The 25,479-nt window shown below is 42.9% G+C and overlaps 1 protein-coding gene across 1 annotated transcript in view; it reads right to left on the bottom strand.

Annotated features, from left to right (window-relative positions):
- LOC141001679 (voltage-dependent calcium channel subunit alpha-2/delta-1) overlaps positions 1-25,479 on the bottom strand; it is a 67,835-nt gene that overhangs the window by 15,986 nt on the left and 26,370 nt on the right. Inside the window, exons 7-22 of the mRNA XM_073472827.1 lie at positions 19,866-19,997; positions 18,746-18,815; positions 17,916-17,966; positions 17,593-17,692; positions 12,039-12,197; positions 11,282-11,386; positions 10,471-10,549; positions 9,924-9,973; positions 9,740-9,829; positions 9,369-9,443; positions 9,183-9,263; positions 8,764-8,838; positions 4,393-4,464; positions 4,073-4,144; positions 3,017-3,078; positions 2,577-2,653 (exon numbers count right to left, since the gene is read on the bottom strand). Coding sequence (XP_073328928.1) covers positions 2,577-2,653; positions 3,017-3,078; positions 4,073-4,144; positions 4,393-4,464; positions 8,764-8,838; positions 9,183-9,263; positions 9,369-9,443; positions 9,740-9,829; positions 9,924-9,973; positions 10,471-10,549; positions 11,282-11,386; positions 12,039-12,197; positions 17,593-17,692; positions 17,916-17,966; positions 18,746-18,815; positions 19,866-19,997 — 1,350 coding nt within the window. The remainder of the gene's footprint in view (positions 1-2,576; positions 2,654-3,016; positions 3,079-4,072; positions 4,145-4,392; positions 4,465-8,763; positions 8,839-9,182; positions 9,264-9,368; positions 9,444-9,739; positions 9,830-9,923; positions 9,974-10,470; positions 10,550-11,281; positions 11,387-12,038; positions 12,198-17,592; positions 17,693-17,915; positions 17,967-18,745; positions 18,816-19,865; positions 19,998-25,479) is intronic.

A 25,479-nucleotide genomic window follows, 5' to 3' on the forward strand; every position in this document is an offset into this window, starting at 1 on the left:
TGGTATTTGTGCTGTGAGATGATTACACAAATCCAAGAAACACTTGACAAGAGGATGATCGTATTCAATTTTAGGAAGTGGGTGATACACGGACACAGAATTAAACCTGCACATATGTATGGACACATAAAAGACTGGGTAGATCTGAGGTGATGGATTAAGGTGGAAAGTGTGAATGAAGGCACAATAAGGGGGGCGAGAGGGAATAACTGAGCGAGAGATACTTGCCTTCTTGACCTGTTGTGACCCCAGAGAGAGAGAGAGATGAGGAGAGGAGAAAGTAGGGAGGACAAAGGGTGATAAAACTTCATTCATCATCCGACAAATGATGTCATACCTTGAAAAATTGTAAATATTTCCCACAGTAGGTAATAAAATACTCCAGTGCAACCGCAGTGAAAGCTTATTAGATCTCACGGACAGACTTTCAATATAAAATACAAAGACTGAGTGCACTTTTTAAGAAATGCAGAACAGGAAATGATCACAGGGGCACTACAGCATGATCATGCAAGGGAAACAACACGTAAACACACAGAAATAATAAAGACAAATTCCTTCCACTCCTCTGTGCTTTTTCCTGCCCCTGGCTCTGGATTTCATTTTAAGTTCTGTCTGGTAATTCTTATCTCATAAATGACATGACAGGCATCAACGGCCATCATTCACCGCTCTCTTAAAATGAAGACATCTTGGACATCGCCTTTAAAATATATTGAGTCGTGTGGTGCCGTCTGCGAAAAAAATTACCGAGCGCTGAGTTTCCTCGGGGTCATGGAAATCTGGTGCGGGATGAAACAACGTCCTTCACATAAAACATAACGGGCAGATTCATTGTCCCTCTGTCTCTATAGACTGGGCAGGGTGTCTCTACGTCCAATTGCTTTTCGCACATACATTCCTTCTCTTTTTTTTCTTGCTTGTCGCCCTCTCCTCAACACCACGCGTTAGGTCATTTATTCAACACATGCAGCATTCTTGCCATATAGATGAATAAAACCTGCGTTCATCTATCACAGCCTTGGCTGGGGACACTCGAATGCATTAGGAGGACAAGTGGCTGCAGGAACCACCTACTGCAGGGGAGCGGTAAGATGGATCGAGGTATTGGTGGTCTGGCTCCACTGTGAAACTCTATACGGCTGTACGGAGAACTTTAGAGTCCCAAACTCCCTATCGGAGCAGTCTGCGGCAGCTAGGCATGGTGTGTTACTTTCTTTAACAGGCCTGTAAACGTTCTGACAGTCTTTATGGCGCGGTGACAGACTCGTTATGGCAGAGAGGGACTGATACAGAGGCTGAAACACTCAGTCAAAATCTCATCTGTTGGAATAACTGCACCATTAGCCGTTTATGCTTTGTGGCGGCACATCAAAGATAAGAAAAATCCGCGAAAGCCAGATGGTTATGTGCTGAATCCGGTGTTCTCCGTCTAATTATATCCCTTGATCAAAGCAAATATCCACTCTTGCATCTATAAAGTCATGGGTAAGCATTATTATCCATCCATCCATCTATCCATCCATCCTTCGCATCCATTACGTCCATCCATATATAATCATGCAAACACATAAAGGACAAACATGCTTGTGCACTGTACGAGCATCCTACTTCAAGAGGAAGACAGAGGACACAGAATATACTTGCCCCAAGAAGAAGCTGTAAAATTCCAGTGTGGAAGGAGGAGACAGGAGAGAATAAGTTGCATCAGAATCAAAATGCAAAGAAGTCTATGAAGAGTGACAGGATGTGCATATACGAACGAGTTTTGTCCTTGTGATTATTAGCTGTGTTCTGAGCTGTTAGGGGAAGCAGCCAGAGTGTGTCACACAGCGAGACAGCCTTGAGAGCACAAACAGAGCGAGGGAGAAATAAGCTGAAGAAAAAGGGAGGAGGGGGAGGGGGAGAGGAAATTTAGGAGGAATAAAGTGAACGAGGTGAGGACAGGTTTACAGATTAGATAGAGAGACGGAGGAAAACAGGGAGACAGACAGAGAAAACAAAGTAAAGTCTGTCGACTTCGGGTAGCGTGTTACCTCACGAGAAAACGAAGGGGAAAAAAGATGAACTGAAGGACGAAGAGGTAGAGAGACGGAATTGTAACATAAGGGTGGAGTACAAGAAGAAGAAAAAAACATTTGGTAGGAGAGGCGATAATGAGCGGGGAGAGGAGGTGTAGGAGGTTTAGTCTTCTTCCCAGCCGGAGGGAGGGCCAGAAGAGGGGAGTGAAGAAGACGAGAGGAGCAAAATGTAGACAAGATCAAAAGAGCGAGCGCTCGGGCTGGGCCTGGGAGAAGGCAAAGCATGTGGATGGAGTGTGTGTGGGAGTGCAGGGCGACTGACCAGTGGGTTACACTACAGAAGAAAAGCACAGTGGGGATCCGCTGATCTGAGCAGCAAATACAAAGGAGTGGTTGTGGCTCCAGCTAGGAACAAGTAATACAAAACAAGTGGAGATACTCCAGAGTACAACCCGCAGAAAGTATGCATGGGAGTTGGCTGTGAGGCACCAGCAGAATCAGGTCTGATTGATGTGTTTGCACACTGTTTATCATGAGGGTGGACGCTATACTCACACATAGCTTGTTTCATGTCGTCCCCCAGCTTAGCTTGAATGAAGTGTTCACTGTATTTAGGCAGAACAAGAGCCAGGCTGCAAAAAAAGACAGACAGTCAGACGGATGAACATTTTTTTTTTACTTGTGAATACAGTGTTTTTAGGTAGAGTGCATGTGATTATGGGGGATTTATATCACTAAAGAGCAGAATGCGCAACTAAACAAGGTTTCCCTTCATCCTTCTGCATTTTCAGTGAAATCCAGAAAATATCCCTTAAATGTATTTCACATTAATCAAGCAGAGCCTGGTGTAAGAAACAGGAGAGTGACCCCTGTTGGCTTAAGTAGTGTCCTCCATCAACTGGAGTGCTCTCAGCTGTTAGTGAGTTGTTGGAAGTGACACAGAGGCAGCTTAATAAACCATAGAGAAATATTACAAAATTGCTGAGAAGGCTCACCTGTAGTCTGTTCCATTAACCGGTGCAAACGTGTAGGTCCTGATTCCTCTGTCTATGTACCTCTGCCAAAGACGACACACAGGAAATGGCATTAGGAATTGCTATGTAATGTTAATGCAATAGCTCCTATTTTTTTTATTGTTTAGTGTCAGTATTTATTTTCAAGGGTAAAGAAAAAATGCCTGAAAATTGCAGTTAAAGGTGCACTGTGTAGTTTGTTTTCATGACTGAGTAAACAAACTGACCTTAAATGACAACACATATTGTTTTTGTTTATATTTGGCGGACCCTGCCACCTTTCTAGCTTCAAACTGTATTCTGGGGACCTTATTTTCCTCTGAGAACAGCTTGTTTATTCAGTTATGGAAAAGATAAATATATCTGAGTTTGTATTATTACCTCATTAATATTGTAAATATCACAATTCTGAGTTTCCAGAACTGCACAGTGCCCCTTTAAAAACATTTGTATAAAATCGAGCCAATAAAAAGGGAAGTCTGGCACAAAGTCAGCATCGCTGGGTTCTCTCTCTATGTTTCTCTTCGCTTCATATCAGTAGATGGATATTATTAGCGATCCTCGCTGCATGATGACCTTAATTACTGCAAACAGCAGGGAACAAAGTTTTCTTGTAGCAGGAGCTTGACAACTTACACATGTAGGAACACGAAAAGCAAGCGAAAAGTAAGAGGTTTGCATTTTTTTAGAGATCTTTTAATAAATTCTCTAAAAAGAACAAAGCAATGAGAAAGACAAATGTTGGATAATAAATATTCAAAGTAACTGCTTTGTTCATTTGTTCAGGAATTAGCCAAATTAGTTTAGTGACAACAGAATATTAATATTACTATAACGCTCACTTTTTCCTTCATCTGGTAGATGAAATGTTGCAGTGAAAATATTATTTCAGCCTGTTTGTCTATGCCTGAGAACCTCTCTGCAGCATTACTGAAATATGCAGCTGTAGATCAGAAGCGTGATAGGAGACTATCAAATATAAGTTCCCCAACATACTCTAGAATAATATGTGGGGCTGCTTCCAGTATTTCCTCTTACCTCATCCTGAGTTTTCACCAGGGTGTGAATGGTACGCTCGCCTGTCTCTCCATCAATCATCATTCTCCTGATCTATAGGGACGAAACAGACGGATTCACTGTGTTTCAGCTGATTTGAAAACATTCTGTCTCATAACCTCATGCTAAACAAGTTGGGAACACTGAGTAAATCACTTGTGGGGGACTGATCATGATAGCTTTATGAGGCGAGTCGAGACATCTGGCACCTGAATACCTGGCTGAATGTGTATCTGAGTGTGTTTGTGTCTGTGTCTTTTGTGCGTGTGACAGGCGGATTTCCATGTATCTGCACACTTTACCTCCACTTTGATGTCATTCTCCAGCTCGGCATCCAGGAAGTCTAGCGTCACAGGTTCCTGGAATTTAGGATTCTGCGGAAAGGATGATATTTCAGTCTGAACTGTGACACATAATATAAGAATACTGGACACAAAAATCAAACCGGATGACACATAACAGGATCGATGTGAACAAAACAAAGAAGGACCCTTTTACTTTAGGCTAAGTCGTTTGGCTGGAAGTTTATTATGTAATAACCGTCTTTCATATCAATCCATCTAAAGCCTGCTGAGCTGATAAAGTAAAACGTTATAAAATGCAGCGGACCATTTTACAATTGTTATTCAGAGATGGGTTCTTACCATGGCAATCAGCCACAGAGGGGAAAAAGACCTCTGCATCTTACTGCAATTGAATAGCATACAGTGGACTTAATTATTGTTCTTTTGCATTCAATTCAGGAGGGATGCCAACCCTTTTCTAAACACATGCATCTCATCATATCCATGGCGTAAAAATAGAGGGTCCCATATGGCAGCGCTTTGTCAACATATCTGTGACACGAGACGCAGCTGAATCAGATTTGATACAAAGTGACACTGGACCCTATTAATGTCCTCTCTTAAAAACCCTATACGTCTGAGTGGCTTTATAGTGGCATAAAATGGTAGTAGTAATCTAGTGCTTCTCTATAAAACAGCAGTACATGCAATCTGATACCAGTCTGTCCTCCACAGCGTTTGTTCACTCTGTGACTCAACATATGGGGTGATCCAGTGAGGGCATGCTAGTTTTGATACAGTGTTCTCTACATAGTTTCTTGTTTTTTTACGCTGACATGTGCGAGCAGTGACTATTGAAATCAATAACTATGCAAAGAGAATGAGTAATCAAACAAAAAATACACCACTTGTAGATAAAGGCTGAATCACACGGACGAGAGACTCAATTAATGAAATACTCAATCAATTAAAGAGCCAGAGTTGAGTTCCTTACATTTGATGGTAAGTGAAATGAAACGGAGCAGCAAAAGGAGGATGATTAAGATGAAGCATCTCAACATGAAAATGAGAAAAGAAAGAATAAAAGATCAAGAGGCATAACACTGGGTGATACAGAATGAAACATCAAACAACAACACAAGAAAGACAGGAGAGAATATGAGCAGAACAGAAACGGGAACTCTGGATGGCGTGAGTGAAAAAAGATCAAATGAGAAACGGGGAGTGAGGAAAAGAGGAGCAACAAGATTAAAAGAAAGGAAACGAGAGTGAGAGAATACTGTATCTCAGCTGAGATTTGTCGAGGTGAGCCGGGGTGCGAGATCAAAATAAAAAAGGCGACCGCAACAGGGGAGATTTGTGTGGTGACTGTGGAAAATGTACAAACATAATCAAATAGAGAAAGATGCGCTGCTGAGACAGAGAGAGGTGAGCCACGGGAGATGTTTAAAGGGCCCAAGGTCACCATCAGTATTCACACAATCTCCCATTCGGCTGATTCAATGAGACAATGAGTGATTGACAGGCAGCCCTCTAAGCCTCAAACACACACACAAACACACAGTACAGAGAGTGATGGGAGGAAAAATAATAATAGCGAAGCTGTCTGTCTTGAATGCTTCAGTACACTGAGATAATTCTGACATTGCTTTTATGCTTGTGTGTGTGTCTGTGTGAGTGTGTGGAAACACAAAGATTGCTCTCAGCTGACATTGCTTTGTATGCTTTTGAAAGGAAATCTGAAGTACAATACAATAGGCCGACCCTCTTACCTACCTGTATTTTCGCTGTTACCCCCCTATGCTAGCTGTACTTCTAAAATGTAAGTGCTGTTGCCAAATGTGCATGGAAAAAGCTGGCGAAAGCAACATCTGCAGAACTATGGACAACTTTTCTGGACACAAAAGACTTGTTGATTTGCACAGCAATAGTTACTCTACAAAATTACAACCCAAAACAAGTATGTTTTGCAGTTAGGCAAACCATTTGTACAAAGTCAACCCTTCAAGAGTGTCTGGCTGCAGACCTCTCGCGGACGCGAGAGGTCTGCAGCCAGACCCCTCTCCAACCCTTAGTATATTTCTATTTTAAATACTTGATGGCGCAATATGTAAGAATTAAACCTGTTGAATTCATACTCAAAAAAACAGCTGGAGGGCAACCATGGATGGAAAGTCACCACTAACTGCTGGCGACTGTAACTGCTGTTAGCTCAGTTAGCCGCACAGCCAGCAGTCCAGACTGGGAGCATGAAGCACTAAGGAAGTGTTGGTGTTCACTGTGCTAGCACAGGAGCTTTGGATCAGGATGGGCTGGGGCTAGCTGATTAGCATGCTGAACATGCTTTGCGATACAATACATAGACCATGTCATAATGTTTCTACGTCTTTGTAGACGTTTGGAATGTTTACAACAAATTTCTTACATATTGCACTTTTAATGGTGAATCATCGAATGACCCTGATTATCAGAATTTCTCTCAGTATCAACCCTGTCACAAAATATCCTCACACAAATGCATGTTCACAATTATAAAACATAAACATCACATATTTAGATTTGAATTTCCATGACCAGACCACTAGATCACTACAAGCAATGTAAGATTATACTATCACTTCAGTTTGGGGGAACTCATACAGGAGGGTTGTAGGTCCAAAGACAGTGACTGCTACTACATCTGTGGAAAATTACATTTATGCAACTACAATACGGAAAACTCCACATTAGGAACTACTTCTGCAATCTACATTACTTCTTCTTTGTCTCACCTCGTGAAAAGTGACAGCATACTTATTACTGAGCCTGAGCTTCCTGTTACGAATCCTTTTCTAGGAAAGCAGTGAAGAGATGTACAGTGATGCATTTTGGTGTTTCAAAAATGTCACTGTGGGTGTTTGTGTGTGTGTGATGGTGGTGGCGGGGTTCTCAAAGGCCATCGAAGAAAAACATGGTTTTCAATATACAAGTGTCACTTCCAGCTGAAACACAGCGACCATGTTGAAAAGTATATCTAAACACACACACACACACACACACACACACACACACACACACACACACAATTTTAGTGTTGACCAGAGTTAAGTGTTCCAGTCTGGGTGAAAAGATTAAGAGATGGCAAAAACAAGAGGGAAGTCCCCTTTAGTCCAGGGAGAGAGGAAGAATATGCAGCTTTGCAATATCTCTAACCACTGCTTTAAAATCTTAAACAAGAAGGACATAAACATATAGACATTAATAAATATTATACATGCCCAGTAATCATTATCTTCTTACATTACATACCAGAAGTCACCACAGTTTGCGTATGAGTAACAAGTCTTTTCATGTAACTTCCAGTAGCCTTGAGTCATAGTTATACACCAGCCCTTGATTTATCGTGCTTTGACATGTGAATTACCACACTAATAAAACCTATTAAACTGAAAATTAAAATAATTGGATCCATAAGTGTTTGTCTAGATGTATTAGACTGTGGAGAGCTGTGGCTTGATGAATTGGATGTAAGTGTTTGTCCCAAAGGATCCAGGGGAGGTGCCGCTCTGAACATCTTGACACCAAACACAGAACTCGGTCCTGGGCAGCTAACGGTCACTGCCTGTCAGAGCCTGTTTGCCTCGGGCTGAAGGCAGTGGGTTGGAACCTCTTGTGGGGTCACGGCTAATTTTTTCGTATCTTGCATAATACCTGCCGGCGGCTGTGAATCCTGCTGAATTTATTTGAGGAAATGTAAGACTGCTCTGGGCCTTTGGCTCATCGGGATGGGCAGCATATGATTAGTGACATTTTACCACTTGAGGCTTCGTTGGTGGATATTTTGGTCTAACTTCAACTTTAAGCCTTGTTGTGAAAAAGATATTGTCATCAAATCAAAAGTGTTAAGTGTTAAAGGTTATCCTAAAAAGAACCATATTGATTTTTATCTTAAAATAAACAACATATATAAGAAAATACAAACCGCAGTAGCGTGATTTATCCCCATGGTGGAACAAATGAAATTATATTCTGAGGTGTGCTACTAAACACATTTTCTCTTCTTTATGCCACAGTGCCTCTTCCTATCCTTCATTCTTAAACATATATGCCAGTTCGCTGCCAAGCCTACATATCTATTTTATCTCGCATGGTAATGAGTGACCTTCTAGCCGACATCCGAGGGCTGATGATATCAAGTCCTTCTCTAACCGGGGAATGATTTCTCTTTATAAAGATTGATGAGGTGACGGCACATGGAAAAGTTTGAAAAGGGCCTCCGCCATCTGCTAGACTGCATATTATTCACGGAGTGCAAGCAGTTATTGTGCAACCATGTGGAATAGTCAGAATATAATATAAAGCTTCGAGACAGGAGCCACATGAAGTGATGCATAGGGCCGGATGTCGTACCTTGGGCTGGAGGTTTGGATGCAGCAGGACGTATCCGTTGGGATCGATGGCAAAGTAGTATCCGTTTGGACCGATCTGGAGATCGACAGAGGAGAAGGACATTTAATTTTTTGTCTCGAAAACCACATGATGGCAGTAAACACAGTGTAATGGCAAGACAGCTGTTAATGACTGTCAAAAAGTGTGTCAAAAACGGGTCTCAGTGGTCCCCCAAAAAATGACGACGTGTACCACAGGGGCTGTAATTAATGACAAAGGCATTATTTTCATATAGACATTATTTATCTGATGGACTCACATCACTCACTAATTGCACCAGATGGAAAACTCTGTCTTTACAGCTGGGCATGTCACAAAACCTGGGTTTGAGAAATGTATTAGTCTGTGTTTATGTGATCACATATGGGTGTTGAACTCACTGTGAAGCGTGGCGTGAGCTTCTTGATGTCATCCAGAGACACGTCAATCCCCATTACGCCGAGAATCAACTGATTCTGGTGCTGCGAGGAAAGTGTAAGAGAAAAAGATGAGGTGAAATGTATTTTCATCAGGTCCTGCTTCTGCTGACTCCAGCCATTGTGTGTTCGAGCCTTTATGTACTGCACCTCGCCGTTCCTGTCGTCTTTGGTCTTTGTTTTATTGAAGACAGGAAGCGTCCCGGTGATGACCAGACCCAGTTCCTGATGGAGAGTCAAGCGAAAGCACCATTCATATCAGTAATCTCATCAAGTTATAGTAACATGGCAGGAACAATTGTGCTGTGTTATTTAAAGGTGAATTATGTAAGAATCCAGTCTGGATTGCTAGCTGCACGGCTTACTGAGCTAACTTGCTAATGGAAGCTACAGTTAGCAGCAGTAAGCGGTTAGTGGTTATATGCTGCCCCATGTTTGTTTTGGGTATAAATTCGACAGGTGGCCAATTCTTACATATTTCACATTTTACTTGTAAAATAAATAACACCAAATTGCCGTACCAGAGCATCGAGGTATACGTTGGTCCACTGGACTTGTTTGGCCTGCTTGTCAGCCAGAACCATTGGTCTTCCCAGGACATCCAGGTACTCCTAAATTGGACAAACAGCATATTTTCCATGTTATTGCTTCTGTGCTGGCAGATTCTCAGTGACTGTTGTGAAAAATAATAAATCACGCTCTAACCTGTGTGTTTATTCTGATGGCTCCGATGGAAGGAATCTCATAGAAGTAACCTGGATAAATGTAGCCAAAACCCAATGCTGCAGTCACTCAATGATAACATAACAACAGCAGGACATACACAGCATCTTTAGCTTAGCCTACAGTATCACTATATCCAGACTTTTTACTTGTGGATGTGTGAAGGGATTCTCTACTGATTCATCTATCATTAACCACTTAAACATTTTATCCCCATTCTTCCTCAGGGAGATTAAAGTGCAGTCATCACTGTTTGAGCTGCTAATGTTTCCGGCCAAGGACCTTTCAGCGGGGAAGAAGACAAAGGAGGCTTGGAGGTAGCTCCACTGCTTCTAAAACGATGTTCATTATCACATCACCACCCTGTCTTCTTTCAACATTCTTGTACTTAATGTTTCATACCACCCGAAACCCCGCTGAGTAGGTTGAAACAAAATGTCAAACGTATTTGAAATCACTACCAGTATCGAGCAAGTACAACTTCATCTAATGCAAGGATTGTAAGAAAATGATAACAGTTGTGCTGTACCTTTGTTGGAACAGGCCATCCACTGAATGGGTCCTTTATCATAGTTGTGCTGACCTACTGAGAAAGTGAAGATCCTCACCTGCAGCATGAGATTCAATTTAACAACAATTATCAACACATAACCTCTTACAATTAGAAAAGGTTCTTTATAATTCTGGTAGCATAAGTGATATACTTCAATAATTTCATTCAACATTAATTTAAGTCAGTCAGTGTTTGTCTTGTTTCTACTGTGATGTTATTATATAGTCTGAATATTGTGTTGAACAGACGATTCATTTTGGATAGTAGATTTTTTTTTTGTTTGTTTTCACCTGCTCCTGATTTGAGTGTCAGAAGAATGAGTCCCACCTGAAGTCACTTCCTCTGATTGCTGTACCTGATATAAGAGGGCTGGATACCTCCCTCTTTCTCTCTCTGTCTGCTGTGCTCCCAGCCAGCAGGGTTTTATTATGCTTGTGTTTGCATCCATTTAGATTTGCCTTCGTGTGGTCTCCCGTCTGAGCCGGGTTGTAACGTCATGATGAAGTGTGTGTGCAATCTGCTCCCATCCTCAACCTTGTGCTTGTGCACTTGATCTGTGTATGAGTGTGTGTATGTGAAAAGGACTTTGTTTCACACATTATGCAAAAAAACCTCATCTGCATAAACTTTTGGGTAGTAAGGACATGCACACGGAAGTTGCAACCCAAAGGGAGCTCCAAAAAGCTGAGTCTAATAAAAACTACAAGGGGAGCACACCCACATAGATAAAAGCAAACACTGTGTGTGTGTGTGTGTGTGTGTGTGTGTGTGTGTGTGACCAACATACCTTTTTGTCAGCATTGTACTTCTCCAGTATAGCCTGAGCTCTTTCCTCTCCTCCATCAGTAAACAGCATGATGATCTTGTTGCAGTTTGCTCTGCTCACATTAGTCTAGTCAAAGAAAAAACATCAGGATCATCTTATGTGAAATTAAATTTTTCGCCCAGGTAATGGAAAAAGCAATATTCTGCTGCAAATATGCACGATCCCAGGATAATGAACCCAATTATCTTCGGTGACCTCTAGAACTTTCCTTTTTTATTTCCATCTCAGACACATTCATCTCCAGAGAATAGGACTTTTTGATTTGGATGAGCCTGCGGCATCTAGTACCATAGTTACCACCATTGTTAGTTCAGTCAGCTTCGAAGAACTGCTAACAATGTTCTGATCAAATCATACCTGATTCTGCCACATATGTTTATCTACTGTATCAATATAATTCTGTGGACGGCAAAGTTCAGAGTTTATCACATATATCACGTCAAGTGGTACTGCACCATAACCCCGCTGAAGGATGATGCTTCAGTGTAGTCATTCATCTGTAACAGTCTAATATTTCTTTCACTGTCTGGACAATTGAGACGATGTAACACATTCGACCAGCAGATGGCAGTGAAAGACAAAGCTCTGCTGCTGGTGGAAATATGGAGGCATCAAAGGTAACATTCATTCAAAACTTGCTCTGAGCCTCTTTTTGCACTGTTACAGAGAAAAAATGACATGTTTTTTCATTACCTGAAAGACGAAACTTTTATCTTACCGCAGAGAGCTGCTTGAAAGCAAACTCAAAGCCTTTCGTGTAGTTTGTAATTCCTTTGGCTGTGATGTTCTGTACGGCATCCTTCAGCAGCTTCTTGTTCCTCACGTTGGCTTGGACCAGATGTTCGAAGCACGCCGTCTTCTTCACCAAGGTGTTAAACTGGGAGGCAGCAGACGCAAGGAGTTAGGACCCACAAATTATTCATACAACATGTGTGAGTCTGAAACAATTGGTACGAATGCAGCACAGACACGCACACAAACACTCCCACCTGGCCTTGGCTGTTATCAAGCAGCGGTAAACAGACACATTCATCAAGCCCCACTAATTGCTTCACATCCTCCATGAGCTCAACGATTTGGTACCCATGGAAACAAGATTCTACTATATAAGAACAAGGTTAGGCAGCAACACCATCTTTTTTTAAAAGGTGAGACCTCCTCACTTCCACACCTCAGCACACATATGCACACACTCCGCCCAGCATACAGCAAAAAAGCCTGCTTCCTTCGACACTGAGCTGTGCTCCAGGTCTAACAGATGGTCTGTATTTTCACTGTTAAATGAACGGAAGCTTTCGGATTGTCCAGGAGTGAACAGAAAGGAAAGATTCAAAGAGCTCCGAATGGCAATAAGTAGAAACGACAGAATAAATCATATAATACAATCTAATATATAAAGGACATGGGACAGCAGGGTCGTAAACCAGCACAGCTATTGTGTTGCAGAACTCTTCTAAAACAATACTGCACCTCATCGATCTCGACTAATCAATGTGTCTCTGTGAGACGGCCAATAGGGAGGCTGGAAACACTGATCTACACCGACAAGAAAGGAGGCAAAAAGAGACCTGACTGCATGTGTGTGGGTGTATTTCCAATGAGCCTGATAGCCTTGAAGTTCCCTTCAGATTGACAATAACAGACACACACATCTCTGCCGGACTGAAAGGCAAAGTGATGACAGCTGCGGTTCGACAAAAAGGACCGGATCAAGGCTACGGGACATAAACACGCACAAACTCACATTCACACACACAGACACAAGTTCACGTAATTGCCCCCGTAGAGCAGTCGGAGATCTTTTATCACCTAATCTATTAAAAGGAGAAGTGAGGAAGGTGAGACGGGAATGTGGGAGGGTGAGGAGCGGAAAGTGACAGGAAGAGGACGGAAAAAGAGGAGGGGGAGGGTGTGAATACAGCACTTAAAAGCGGTAAAATTGAGACGGCGCGTGATATACAGAAAATAATGAGCTCACGTAGTGTATGTGACACATCGATCATATTCTGATTAGAGAGATATAAGTAGATAAGCCCAGTGTGATATAAATGGGAAAAAAAACAACTATTGTAAGAGTCTTCTTTGTAATATTGTGTTACTGGCCTTGAACACAAATGTGAATACAATCTACTATAAATTCCACTGTTCCCCTGTGATCCTATTACAACAGCTCTGTTGTGTGTGTGTGTGTGTGTGTGTGTGTGTGTGTGTGTGTGTGTGTGTGTGTGTGATGGTCCAGGCTTTGGGAATGGATTAGCGATGACACAAGAGAGAAGGCTAATCGTCAAGCTCTAATCCCGCAGGACACTCTCCTGCTCTGGTTTGGTGCTCCGCCTTGCCCACTGGACTGACGCTAGCTAACAGCACTGACACCGGCTAACACACGGCTGAGCAGGCCGGATGAAAGTGACGGAGGCTCAGTGAGGTGGGAGGGTGAGGAGAGGAGAGGCGAGAACACAAGCGAGAAAAGAAATGGGGAGGGTGAGGACAGAGAGGGGAAGAATGAGCGGAAAGGAACAGCCATCAGCATTCCTCTGACCTGCCGCGGCTGCCGAGGAAGTGTGCGAGCATCTTCCATGACCAAATGCCAACTTAGTCCCTGGGCTACTGTTAATGAGGAGGGATTTATGGGTAATATCAGAGATTAATGATTTAGTGTCAGGTTACAACACCCTTAGGGCCAGACATAGGGCGCTGTGCATGTGTGCGTGTGGATGTGCATGAGTAAGTGAGTCAATGTCAGAAAGAAAAAGGTAGAGAGAGAAAGGGTGACAGAGAAATGACTAATGAGTTTTGTCAAAGCAATTAATGGACACCAAGTTACACTGTTAAGATCTGGAAGGGCAATATGGCAAAGAAAAGAGAGAAAAGATGGAGCAAAAAATACGAGGGATCGCATGATCGTACAGGCTGCAAACAAACCAGGTTGACCATACTTGTAAGAGAAAAGTGAACAGGACACTTACGACTCAAACTGTCTGTTGTAAACATCCATCAGAAGTTACAGACCTCTATGGATCAACTTTGACCTACTGTACTTGCCATAGCTGTGCACGCCCACAGTTGTCCTGTACAGGAAAAGACTAGCACTGAGCCCTGAGGGGGCCACAGAGAGGAAAAAAAACACATCAGGCCGGGTTTTCGAGTACTTGACATGTTATTGTGTCTGCATGAGATACAATGTGTCCCACATTTCAATTCATTCTTGGGCCCCATATAGAATTAGTTTTCATTATTTTATGTGCATGAGACGACAACAACAACCAGCCTTGGTAGGCCCACCACGCATAAAGATACACGCAACTCACCCAAGGACACCGTCATTGTCAGTGGGTCTACGGGCTTTCTGAAGTAATCATGTCCATGCGTTAACCTTGGACTTTTTACGCTAATATTTGCATTGGTTTAACTAGCTCTAATATACCTTCAAGGCAGAAGGTTTGTATAATCTATGATTGCCAGGCAAATTGTCAGAAAATGGTCTTTCAGCAAACTCCCACAGTGGCTGCACTTGGAAGCTCATTGCCATCAGCCTCCCTGAGCCTACCAACTCCCAGGATGAGGAAAGCAAACGAGTCCTGCATGGTCTCTGCAGCCCACCCGCTGGTAAAACGGGGCTCCTACAGGCTGTTCAGGTTCAGCTCCTTTCGTTACGTCACGACAGGAGGGATTTTCATAGGCCGAAAACACTCCCCCCCTCTCCCCGGAGATGTCCGAGAGGGGGGCGTTCATCCCCGAGGTGAAGGTCGGTGTGTCCGGCGGTAAGATAGCAGTGTTTCGCAATGTCGTCGCTCAAACTCGACACGCAAATTGCTCTGTTGTTGGTGCTAAAAATCAACATAAGTGCCTATATTCTGTCCCAGCTACAGAAGAACAGAAGAGACAGTGGCTGCCTTTCATTTTTAACAACAACGTGCCGGCTGCGGTTCCTGTAAGTCTGTTTGTGTGTGCTAACCACTTCACATCAGACTGCTTCAGTAACGAGGGTCAGTACAAAGCTGGCTTTGCCTCGACACTGACCCTCGTAAAAGGATCAGTCCCAACCATACGGGACCCAGCAACTGCACCGGAGCCACAGGTAAGTGTGGCCACGTGTTGATAGTGTTTACAGTTGCCTACGAGTATGGTGACGTCAGCTTGACATTGGCTAACTAGCTAGCTCCGCTTCGGTCCACTATGCAACGGCGTTTGAAGCGAGTTTAATGTTAATAATATAACGAGGGAGCTCGGTTGTCACAGTAAAAAGTCTGGAAACATGTGCAGACTGGAGACAGAGACTATGCGAACAGTGTTCAAGAGTTTGGAGACTGTGTTGGAGACAAACACAGCTTTCGCTAGCTGTTTTTAGATGTTACCTGTTGCAGGTCAGTGGGGGATGGGAGCCGGGTGGTTGTGTTGGGGAGTCCTGCTGCAGCCGCAGAGTCTGTATCTTTCTGAGCCTCTCATTCTGGGTCCGATTCTGGGTCAAACTGGTGTGGTTGAACGACAGCATCTCGGCGAGCCATAGCGACACATCCACCGTAAACATTAGCACATGCTACCGCTAGCGTCAGCGGCATCCTCTCCCTGAGAGGCGCGTGTAGCAGGACGGAGCTCATTAGCATTAAAGGTGCAGGCACAGAAACAGCCTGCTCTCAGTGGAGCTCACCTGAGCGACTTTCAGACAGCTGAAATTCAGGACCAGGATGGGTTTGGGGCAATACATTTCTAATACAGTGTTGTTGGACCTCTGGCAGCTGTGTGAAATTGATGAAAAACAGTATAATATGGGACCTTTAAGTTTTGGCATGGCCTGTGTTAAACTGCACATAACACTTGTCAGATCGCCATCATGTTGTTTTGCTGAAATAAATTGCCATGATTCAAGTGATCAGCTCATCATCAAGTCCATTTGTTTGAATCAGGTGTGTTGAGGCAGGAAAACAGGACCAGGAAAAGCACCAGCAATGTCTCTGTATTCCAAGATTTAGTAAGGATGATGTTGTTGCAACCAATAGAAATATATAAACATGACATTCTGTACAATGTAAATTTTATGTAATGAATTATCCTTTTAGCCCTGAGTGCCTTGCACTGTCCTTGAACCACTAATGCATTACACCCACATCGCTACAGGAGGAGAGGAGGAGAACAATTTAAACAGACGAAAAGAAGTTCTGAGTCAAAACTGAGTTGAACTTTTTGAACTAATCGCTCTCGCTCTGTCTCACTTTCTAAGACACACACACACACACACACACACACACACACACAGAGCTCCCCGACAGATTCCGATAATTGCACATCTTTGCAGAATCACAAGTCCACCGTGAAACAGAATACATTGTGCCCAAGACAAAGGGTCCCCGGAGAGAGGAAACAGACTCTGAATGGCTGTCTTTGTGCAAGGAAAACGAAGACGGCTCCAATCTCTATAAAGACCCATCTCAATAAACACCTCCACAGGCACCCATCTACGCATCACGCAGTCTCCTGATTGGCTCTTTTCTGAGTGTAATCACAAGTGTGGAAGGCCCAGAATAGATGGTCAGAGAATGAAACGGTGTAGGGGGAGAGCGATGGAAGTGATTGGTGGGCGGGAAAAGTAGGAATGAAGGGAGAGAGAGTGGGGCCGGTAAAAGGAGCAAAGTTGCGGTATTGTGTATAGAGGAGGAGTGGGGCGTACAGTGCGCAGGGAGATCATGCAGTGACACAAAGAGATGAATCAAGGTGTATGGGGGAATGCTGACACTCAATGATGGAGGGAAAGGGTGATTGAGAAATCGAGGGGGTGATGAATGAGTGTTTCCCAGGGTTCAGCCCCGTCAGAGGTGCAGCTGTAATACCTTTAGGATCGGTGGGAATGTGCACACATACACACACGTGGGTAAGGAGGTGGGGTGGGGGCATGTAGTGCAGAGTTTTAATCCTGTACACCAAATAGAGCAGTGGGTATTTCATTAAAGGTCTTTTTCAGGGTGGCCAGACCTGAGAGAAATCCATATTTCATTACCTGTCATCCATCTCTCCGTCTCTCTCTTGTGTGTGTGTGTGTGTGTGTGTGTGTGTGTGTGTGTGTGTGCACATGTACACTGTACATTGCATTTGTGTGTATCTCCATTCAAATGCATCTAGAGGCGCATGAATGGGCGTGTAAACAAACGAGCCCATTCATACGCACATTCTGAATCAGCCCGTCACTCTGTCCCTCCGCTCAGCGTGCATCGTGCCCCCCCGTCGCCTCACACAAACAGACCGCCCGACGTTCAGCAAGTGGAGGGTTTAATACTCACATAAACTACATTGACGTAGTCGTCATCAGACAGAGTCTCCAGCATCTCGCTGACGGAGGTCCTGATCAGTTTGAGAGTCAAGCCCGACACGCTCCCGCTTCTGCAGCAACGACAGCAACAACAACATAATACCTGAGAGCTTCTCACTGCAATCTGTCAGCTCAGTTCACGTCCTGTGAGATTTTACTCAATGTAATTAGAAATGTGTCTGCTTTGGGAAATGCATTACATTATGTGGCAGGAGGAGGGCATGTATCATAATCAGGGGAAATCATGACTGATGCGAGGAGGTTACGGATCAATGAGGTTAGAAAGTGACTTACGCATCCACGAGGATTAGCATGTCTTTGGGTGAGGCAGCTCCTTGAATGTACCTATATGGGCACAAATTAATAGAAGAGAAGCTTATCTAAGTCACACACACTCTGACCAATCATTAACCTGATTATTTACTTTAATCATGATGCACTCCATCATGAAAACCCCTCAACTCAAAGTCTACTCGCTACCTTTTTCAGGAGCTTTAAAGGGGCTCCGTGGAGCTCCTGTTTCGTGCAGGAAGCTGGTCATTTGCTTATGTTATCAGACTCCTTTTCTAAACTAACGTTAGCCACTGTTGCTCTCTGTCAGCGGAGCAAGGCACTGAGACAAGGCAGGCCAGAAAGTGCATTAAGTCACTTCCGTTGGACATCCCTGTCCCTGGAAATCCTCCCCAAGTCCTTCACAAGAAATTCCACAGTCCAGTGGCATTAAACAACTTAAGCAAATCCTTCACCGGCTTGTTTGGGCAACGTAAGGAGGCGAGGAAGGTCTCATTTTTCATGCCACATTGCAATCTGCTCACACGTGGCCAATAAGAAAGCAATTAACACATGTAAATTACTATAAATTGTTACATAGAGCCCCTTTAAACTCCATTTTACAGTGATTATACAATGCTGGGGACAATGTTAATGAATGATCATCCAGGCCTTTATAAAGTTACTATACCTAGAAGATTCAATCATTTAAATGACCAAACAAAACAATGATATAAATGGAAACAGTCTAAAACACACCTAAATGCATAAAATAAAATAAAAATGTGGCTTGAATTCTGACCAACATTGAATAAATGTTATGCTTCAGGCAGTTTTTCTTGCAGTTTTCTTACCACGGCCTCCTGCGGACGTCGTACAGGTCGATTTTACTGGGGGTCTTACGTGCATCCATCCAGGGAGAGGCTTTAGAGAGAGAAGATCAAATATGTGTTCATTCTCTTTTCATTATCAAAGAGAATTAGACAATAGTTCCTATTTTAGTTTGTTTCCTGACACCTCTGACTGTCTGACTGAAGTGTTAATCTGCAAATATCTGGCAATATGCGGTGTCATATTCAGCCCTGCAGTGTCTGGCCACTGTCAGTCATATTGTGAAGCTAAGAAAGGACACATTTTTCGGAGGCTATAAAAAAAATCTGTCACTTGTGTCACAATGACAGCTTGCTTATGGGATGGAATCACCATCTACATTATAAAATGTTTAATTTACCGAAAACTATTTCACGAGGAGGTAAACGGCAAGTAAATAAGGCAAAATATTCATCTTAGATGCACAGCACGTAGCACTGGGTTCACTTGCTTTGACAGTCATCGGCTGCTTTCTATCTGTATGCTATTAGTGAGGGGCAACGTGAAAACAAGCCAGTATGAGAATGTGTGACTGCCTATCATGCATGCTAAGAGGTAAAAAAAAAAGGAACAAAGAGGAATAGATTCAAGGCCAATGAAAATTCATGAATATTAGACATAAACTTTTCCCATAAAGCGATACAGAGTCTATGATGACAGGGAATCTCATGAATAGAAATAGCTTGGCAGAGAAAACACTTGCGCTGGAGAGCAACACCAGACTAATGCACTTTAAGATAGCATGACACCATCAACGGCACCACACATAAAAATCAGTGCAAGCCGAGCAATGGGGATTATTTATTGAGCTGATTTATTTGCTCAGCGATGTGTTAATGAAGCAAAGGTGTGAACACACTCCCTGGCTGTTTGTCGTCATGATTAAAAGCCACATGCTGTATCTTAGGTCAACCAAATTATAATCGACTGATGAGGGCCGCCTTCAATTTTGATAAGAGAGGGAACACACAAGGCTTCAGTGTGATGTGTGATAGGGACAGATGACAAACAAGCCTGGACAAGGGCTTTTCCGCTTTGAAAAATGTCAGGCGAAGACAAATACAGTGGGTTTTTTTTATTCCATTTTTTTTTTTTTTTTTTTACCTGGGTAGTAGCGAGCCAGGCCTGTAGCGCTGCCAAACACCTGCCAGAGAAGGGTCGGGTCATCCTCTCTGTTCTTTTTAAACACCTCCTCCAGTGCCTCCGTCCAGTTCAGCTCATTCAGCACGATCGTGGCTGGAAATCCACACATACACAAACACGTACATGTCAGAAGATAATGAATCAGACATATCTTGTATTCAGTCTAATGCAGTCAGATCTTGATATTCCATCTGTAAATGTGTGCTTGTCTGTGAGCGTATTCTGCAATAATGATCGGAGGATAAAGCACGCAGGTAAGAAAGCCATTGTAGACTGTCACAGACGTGTGGACATACCAGAATATCACATTCATTAAGATTCACACACACAGGCCACGCTCAGTGTCAGCCCACTCACCCAGTGGGACACATGAGCAAATATTGGGCCACTTCATCCGGCCGGATGACAGTGTTTAGTAAGAAATGCCGAGGAACAGTTTTCTGGCAAGTAACTGCGTTTAATTTGACCCGCAACACCCAATGCACGCGTGTGCACGTGCATGCGTTTGTATGTGTGCATGGGTGTGATTGATAGTGTGTGTTGTGGGAGGCAACAGGCATTATGGATGTAATGACACAGCACCCAGACAGCTCAGAGCCACATAACACTCACTATGATGGATGGAGACACAGCACACGCTGCCCCAACTCTATCTTTGTTCTGTCTCTCTGCTGCTCGTCTTTTTTCCCCTTCCTTCAATCCTTCCTTCCTTCCTTCCTTCCTTCCTTTTTAATGCTACTGCAGTACTGTACATATGCTTTTAAGTGACTCTACATCCATACGTGTATGTGCGCATGTGTGTGAGATATATTGGTATCGCGTATTGAGTGTGACGCGGTCCATTGATGTGCAAAGCAAACACTGTTCATTTGCATGCATGCCTCTGGAGAAGGGAGTTAATGAAGCCTCGGTTGCCAGGAGTGCATGTTTTTTATTATAGAGAGAGGGAGAGCGAGGGGGAGAGAGGGAGAGAGCATGCAGTGTGTGTGCACAGTAATGTGTTCCCCTCATTAAGTGTAGAACTTTAAAGGCAAAGGAAGAGAAAATAACAGCACACGGCCCTCGTTAGATAATGAGAAAATTACTGACTGTATGTGTGATTTTTTTTTCAGTGAAGAGTGATGAAGACAGACAAGTAGGTGGACGGCTATCTACTCACAGGCCCACTCACTTCTATTTGGACCGCAAGATAGCTTGATGGTTAAAAACACACACAGAAAGATATACGAGCGCAGGCAAACGAGCCGAAATGCAGTGATAAACAAGCAAACCCAAAAACATCTAACCCAGTCGTAATATGTTGTTTTTTTAATGTTTCCATTAGTTTTGAGCACTCCTGAGTTAGTCATAATATTTAATAAGCTGCTTCATAAGGGATACAGTTTCCTCTAGTCGCCCATATTGCCACTGACACTAATGAATTCCCCGGCTGCACTCGGCATGGCTTTGATGCCACATTGAATCTACACCCTGTGATGACTTCATCTCGGGGGGATATCAGGGTTGCAATATACTGTAATTAAGGAACAAATACAACATGGATTAGCTTTTTTAGAGCATTAAAGAGTGTGTTATTTTTCACAGTTTTAAATAAGGATAAGGAGTCCACCCTCCAATACACCCAAACAATCATCATGTATTTCTTGTTTTTATGAGGAATGCCAGCTCCACTAAAGACAACTCAGTGAGAAGTGACAGCAATTTCAAAAGAATAGTATTCAGATCCTGTACTGAAATGAAAGTACCAATACCACACTGTGAAAATACTCCCAGTGTTTCCCGTTTATAGGTTTTACTTGGGCAGCCTGTACAGGTAGATAAGATCTGACTTTTTTTTTTTTTCTCAGCAGCGGACCTTCAGGGTCAAAGTTGTCAAATTTAAGGTGGGTTGATTGATTCACGACGTCGACTCGTGCATTGAGTAACATGCAAGAAATTAAAATGTTTATTTGGCTTAAGATGTAGGAGAGTAGAATCACAAATGAACACTTAATCCTTCAGTTTATCACAAAAAATTCCAAATCATCAAAGTTGGAGGTACATGATCTTCACAGGACAGGAAGAGAAAAATTGTTATATGAAAAGTGAGCACTAACTTAAGCTGTCAGACAAATGTAGTGAAGTAAAAGGTACAATATTTGCCTCCGAGATACCAAAAAGCAAAATTAGTTAGTCAGTTAGTTAGTTCCTCACATTTGTCATCTGGAATTACTTTTTGTCTCCAGTTAGATGAGAAGACCAACACCGCTTGTATGTCTAAACAATAACCAGAGCCAGCACCAGTTAGCTTAGCGAAGCACAAAACCTGGAAACAGAGAGAAACCTGGCTCTGCCCAAACGTAACAAAATCCCCTCTGTGCGACTGTCTTTCCTGTCCACTCTTTTGTTGAAGGTTCAAGCTTTTTTATTTGTCACACACACAGAGCTCAGACTACAATATGCGGTGAAATGCACTTTTCGGCACTCTGCGGATTAGCTTACAGCTGGTGTTCTTTTGGAAGAGGAAAAATACATTTATTTAACTGTGTCCTGCCCCGAGGTGACATATATATTGCATAAATACATTTTCAGCTTCTGTATCCCAAAGCAACACCACAGAATACAACCATTTTCTTTTCTGTCCGTGTGTCTCTCCCACAGTCTCTCTGTCCTTCACCGGACCAACAGATGCAGCTTTTCTGATCTTTCTGTCATGTGGCCGTCTGCTTCTCCTATTCTACACTTGTCTCACATACGTGATGTGCTGCTACCTATAGAAGGTGATTTCATAAACTTGCCTCCCACTTTACCCAGAAAATCCAATTTTCTCCAGCTGAGCAAAGGCTATTCCTGGAACATTTATAGGGTGGAGATCAAATTGGAGAGTTGAAGCCTCAATAACGTATGAATCCTCTGTCTCTTTTTTTAACCCCCCAGGCATACAAAATACATACTCCTCAGTGTGTGCCCACACAGTGCATGAGCGTGCACCTCAATGACACACAAATGTTTCTCATCAGTGAGGAGATTTACGGCTCTTTGAAGGGAGCCTGGTCTTATCGCTACAGTGTATGTTTGTTTTTTTAGGGGGCGGGGTCACTTACGGTGGCCCTGAAGGTCAAAACACAACAATGTTTCAGGAAACACAGTAACATTTCACAATATTTCTGAAATGTTGTGTTTCCTGAAGTGACATTGAGTTTTGTGTATTATTGTTGTATTGTATGAAATGTCATTGTGTTTTCTGAAATGCTGCTGCGTTTTGACCTTCAGGGCCACCGTAGTCAGTGGGTTTTTCTTCAAAAAAAGCCATTTCATTTCACATGTGTGGAGCAAGTTTAGCTGCTCTACATTATTCATATCGCCATACCTAAAGTCAATGATCTGCATTATAAACATTACCGGAAGGTGATGCCTCTGCTGTGTCAGTGAATTTACGACTTCACATTCTCCCTGGATGAAATGTGTTATGTAAATAAAGTTGCCTGGCCTTGAATAATATTCATGCAACACTTAATATTCTCACTGTTCTCACTCACAGTCAGTGAAATTTGGGCACAACAATAAAAAGAAAGGCTCTCACCAAATATGAGTCACTTTCCTTCATCCCCCCCGAAAAGAGCGATTGAAAAAGAATCACATCTTTGCAAATGTAACATCACTATTTCTTGCTGTTCACATAGGGACCCCTCTTTAAATAATACATTCCTAGCCCCTTTTTATCAGCACTACAGTGCCTTTTAATCTGAGCCAAACTAATTGAACCTAAATCCTCAAACGCTGTCTTAACCTGAAAATAAACTTGCAGCGACGGGCTTTTGTGTTACCAGCTTTGGGTCCTCGCATATTCCAAACACACCTATAGTTTTCTTTCATCTCACTCTGATCAGACTTCAGTTCTGGATAGGTCCCAGCAGCTCAGCGTATCCATGCATACTTATTAAAGGCTACCAATAAACAGCATCCTTGACAGACACGGAGCGTGAGGAGTCATGGCACCAAGCCCAGATTATGGCCAGAGAGGTGTCTCGGGAAAAAATGACAAAGTCACAATGAGTTCAAAAGCTTGCTAATAAAACTGCCTTGCACTTTTACGGATAACAGACCCCGACGACAGTGTGTGCCCATCCCCATGCCTCATCTCTTGGCCCTGTGTTCGGGGTCAGCGGAGAGGTGAAGTGTGTAACCTTGCGGCCAGACGGTTCCCCAGCAGGCCGAGGGCCATGCTGAGGAAGTCACTCCATTCTGCTCTCCCTCCAAGTCACTGCTGACGCACCACATCTCACTGCACGTTAATTAGTGAATATCTAAAAACATACACACAGACACACGGATACCCAGTCTCACACAGCCACGGATATAAATTCTGCAAGCACGAGCCAAGCAGCAACAGTGCAGCCCGCTGGTTTCAGAAACTATCCTGTAATTGGACTCGTGTTCAGACCCATCATGAACCATGTGTCCTGGTGAAGTAACTTTGAGCGAGGCAACGGACGCTTTACTGCGCACTCATTCCATGTCCATGATCAGAGCATCACCCAAGAGCTTAAAATGTAAAAAGTAGAAGAAAAAAAACTGTTATAATACATAATTCAGACTATAGTTAAGATATTCAACAGACGATCCTTAAGTCATTGACATTCAACTAGAGCTGTGCTAATGTCAGAGGGACTCTAGAGAATCAAATTATTCTGAACCACTCAAGGTAAATGTCAGCGCTTGATGAGGAAATGATCAGAAATGTACTTTCTTTTTGACAAACAGGGCAAATACACTTTAACAGATGCACATACATGTATGTCCCATGACACAAATGGGAATATAAAGCATTCACAGAGCCATCGAACAGATACTGGCCCTGATTCTAGTTTACCCTTAATTGATTTGGTGACTTGGTTGTAAAAAGTTGGTATTCTCAACTTCCAATCTAAATGTGTCCCAGCGCAGCCGCTTGGCACGACACAGACACCAAACGGTTGTTTGTATGTCACATCTCAGAACTTCACAAGAAACGACAATAACTGACTTGACAAACTAACACACATAAGAAGAGACAGGAGGAGTGGGCTCATACTGCATTCTTGCAAAGACTTCTATGAAGCACAAATCAACTGGCTGGAAATGGAAATGGAAATGGAAATGGCACCTTCAAAGATGTTACAGTACGTTTCAGGACACAAGCACTAAAATAAAAGTTGATGAAAAGGAAATTGTTCACTGTGTTTCTGATTTGGAATTCTGATTCTTGCAATGCAGCATAAGTAGTGAGTATAGTATAAGTGTAGACCGAATCACCATGATGTCAGGCCAACAACGGTAGAAAACGTTTATTTTCATTGTGGAAATTGGCAAACTTGTTCATTTGCTGTAGCTGTAACATTTAAAGATGCATAGTAAAACACGGTGGTCCGACCTATCTGACGTTTCTGCTGTGATTATTTCAGGTACTGTGTTGCTTTGCTGGCATCTAGAATATTTACCCAACGGAGATATCTTATGCTAACTGCTAGTTTTGGGAAAGCTCAAGCTGTCTTTCCCGTCTAAATACTGTCATGAATAGTACAAAGTAAGCTGGATCAGTGGCTAGAATTGATAT

Source organism: Pagrus major, chromosome 8 (assembly GCF_040436345.1).
Source record: "Pagrus major chromosome 8, Pma_NU_1.0".
Lineage (NCBI taxonomy): Eukaryota > Metazoa > Chordata > Actinopteri > Spariformes > Sparidae > Pagrus > Pagrus major.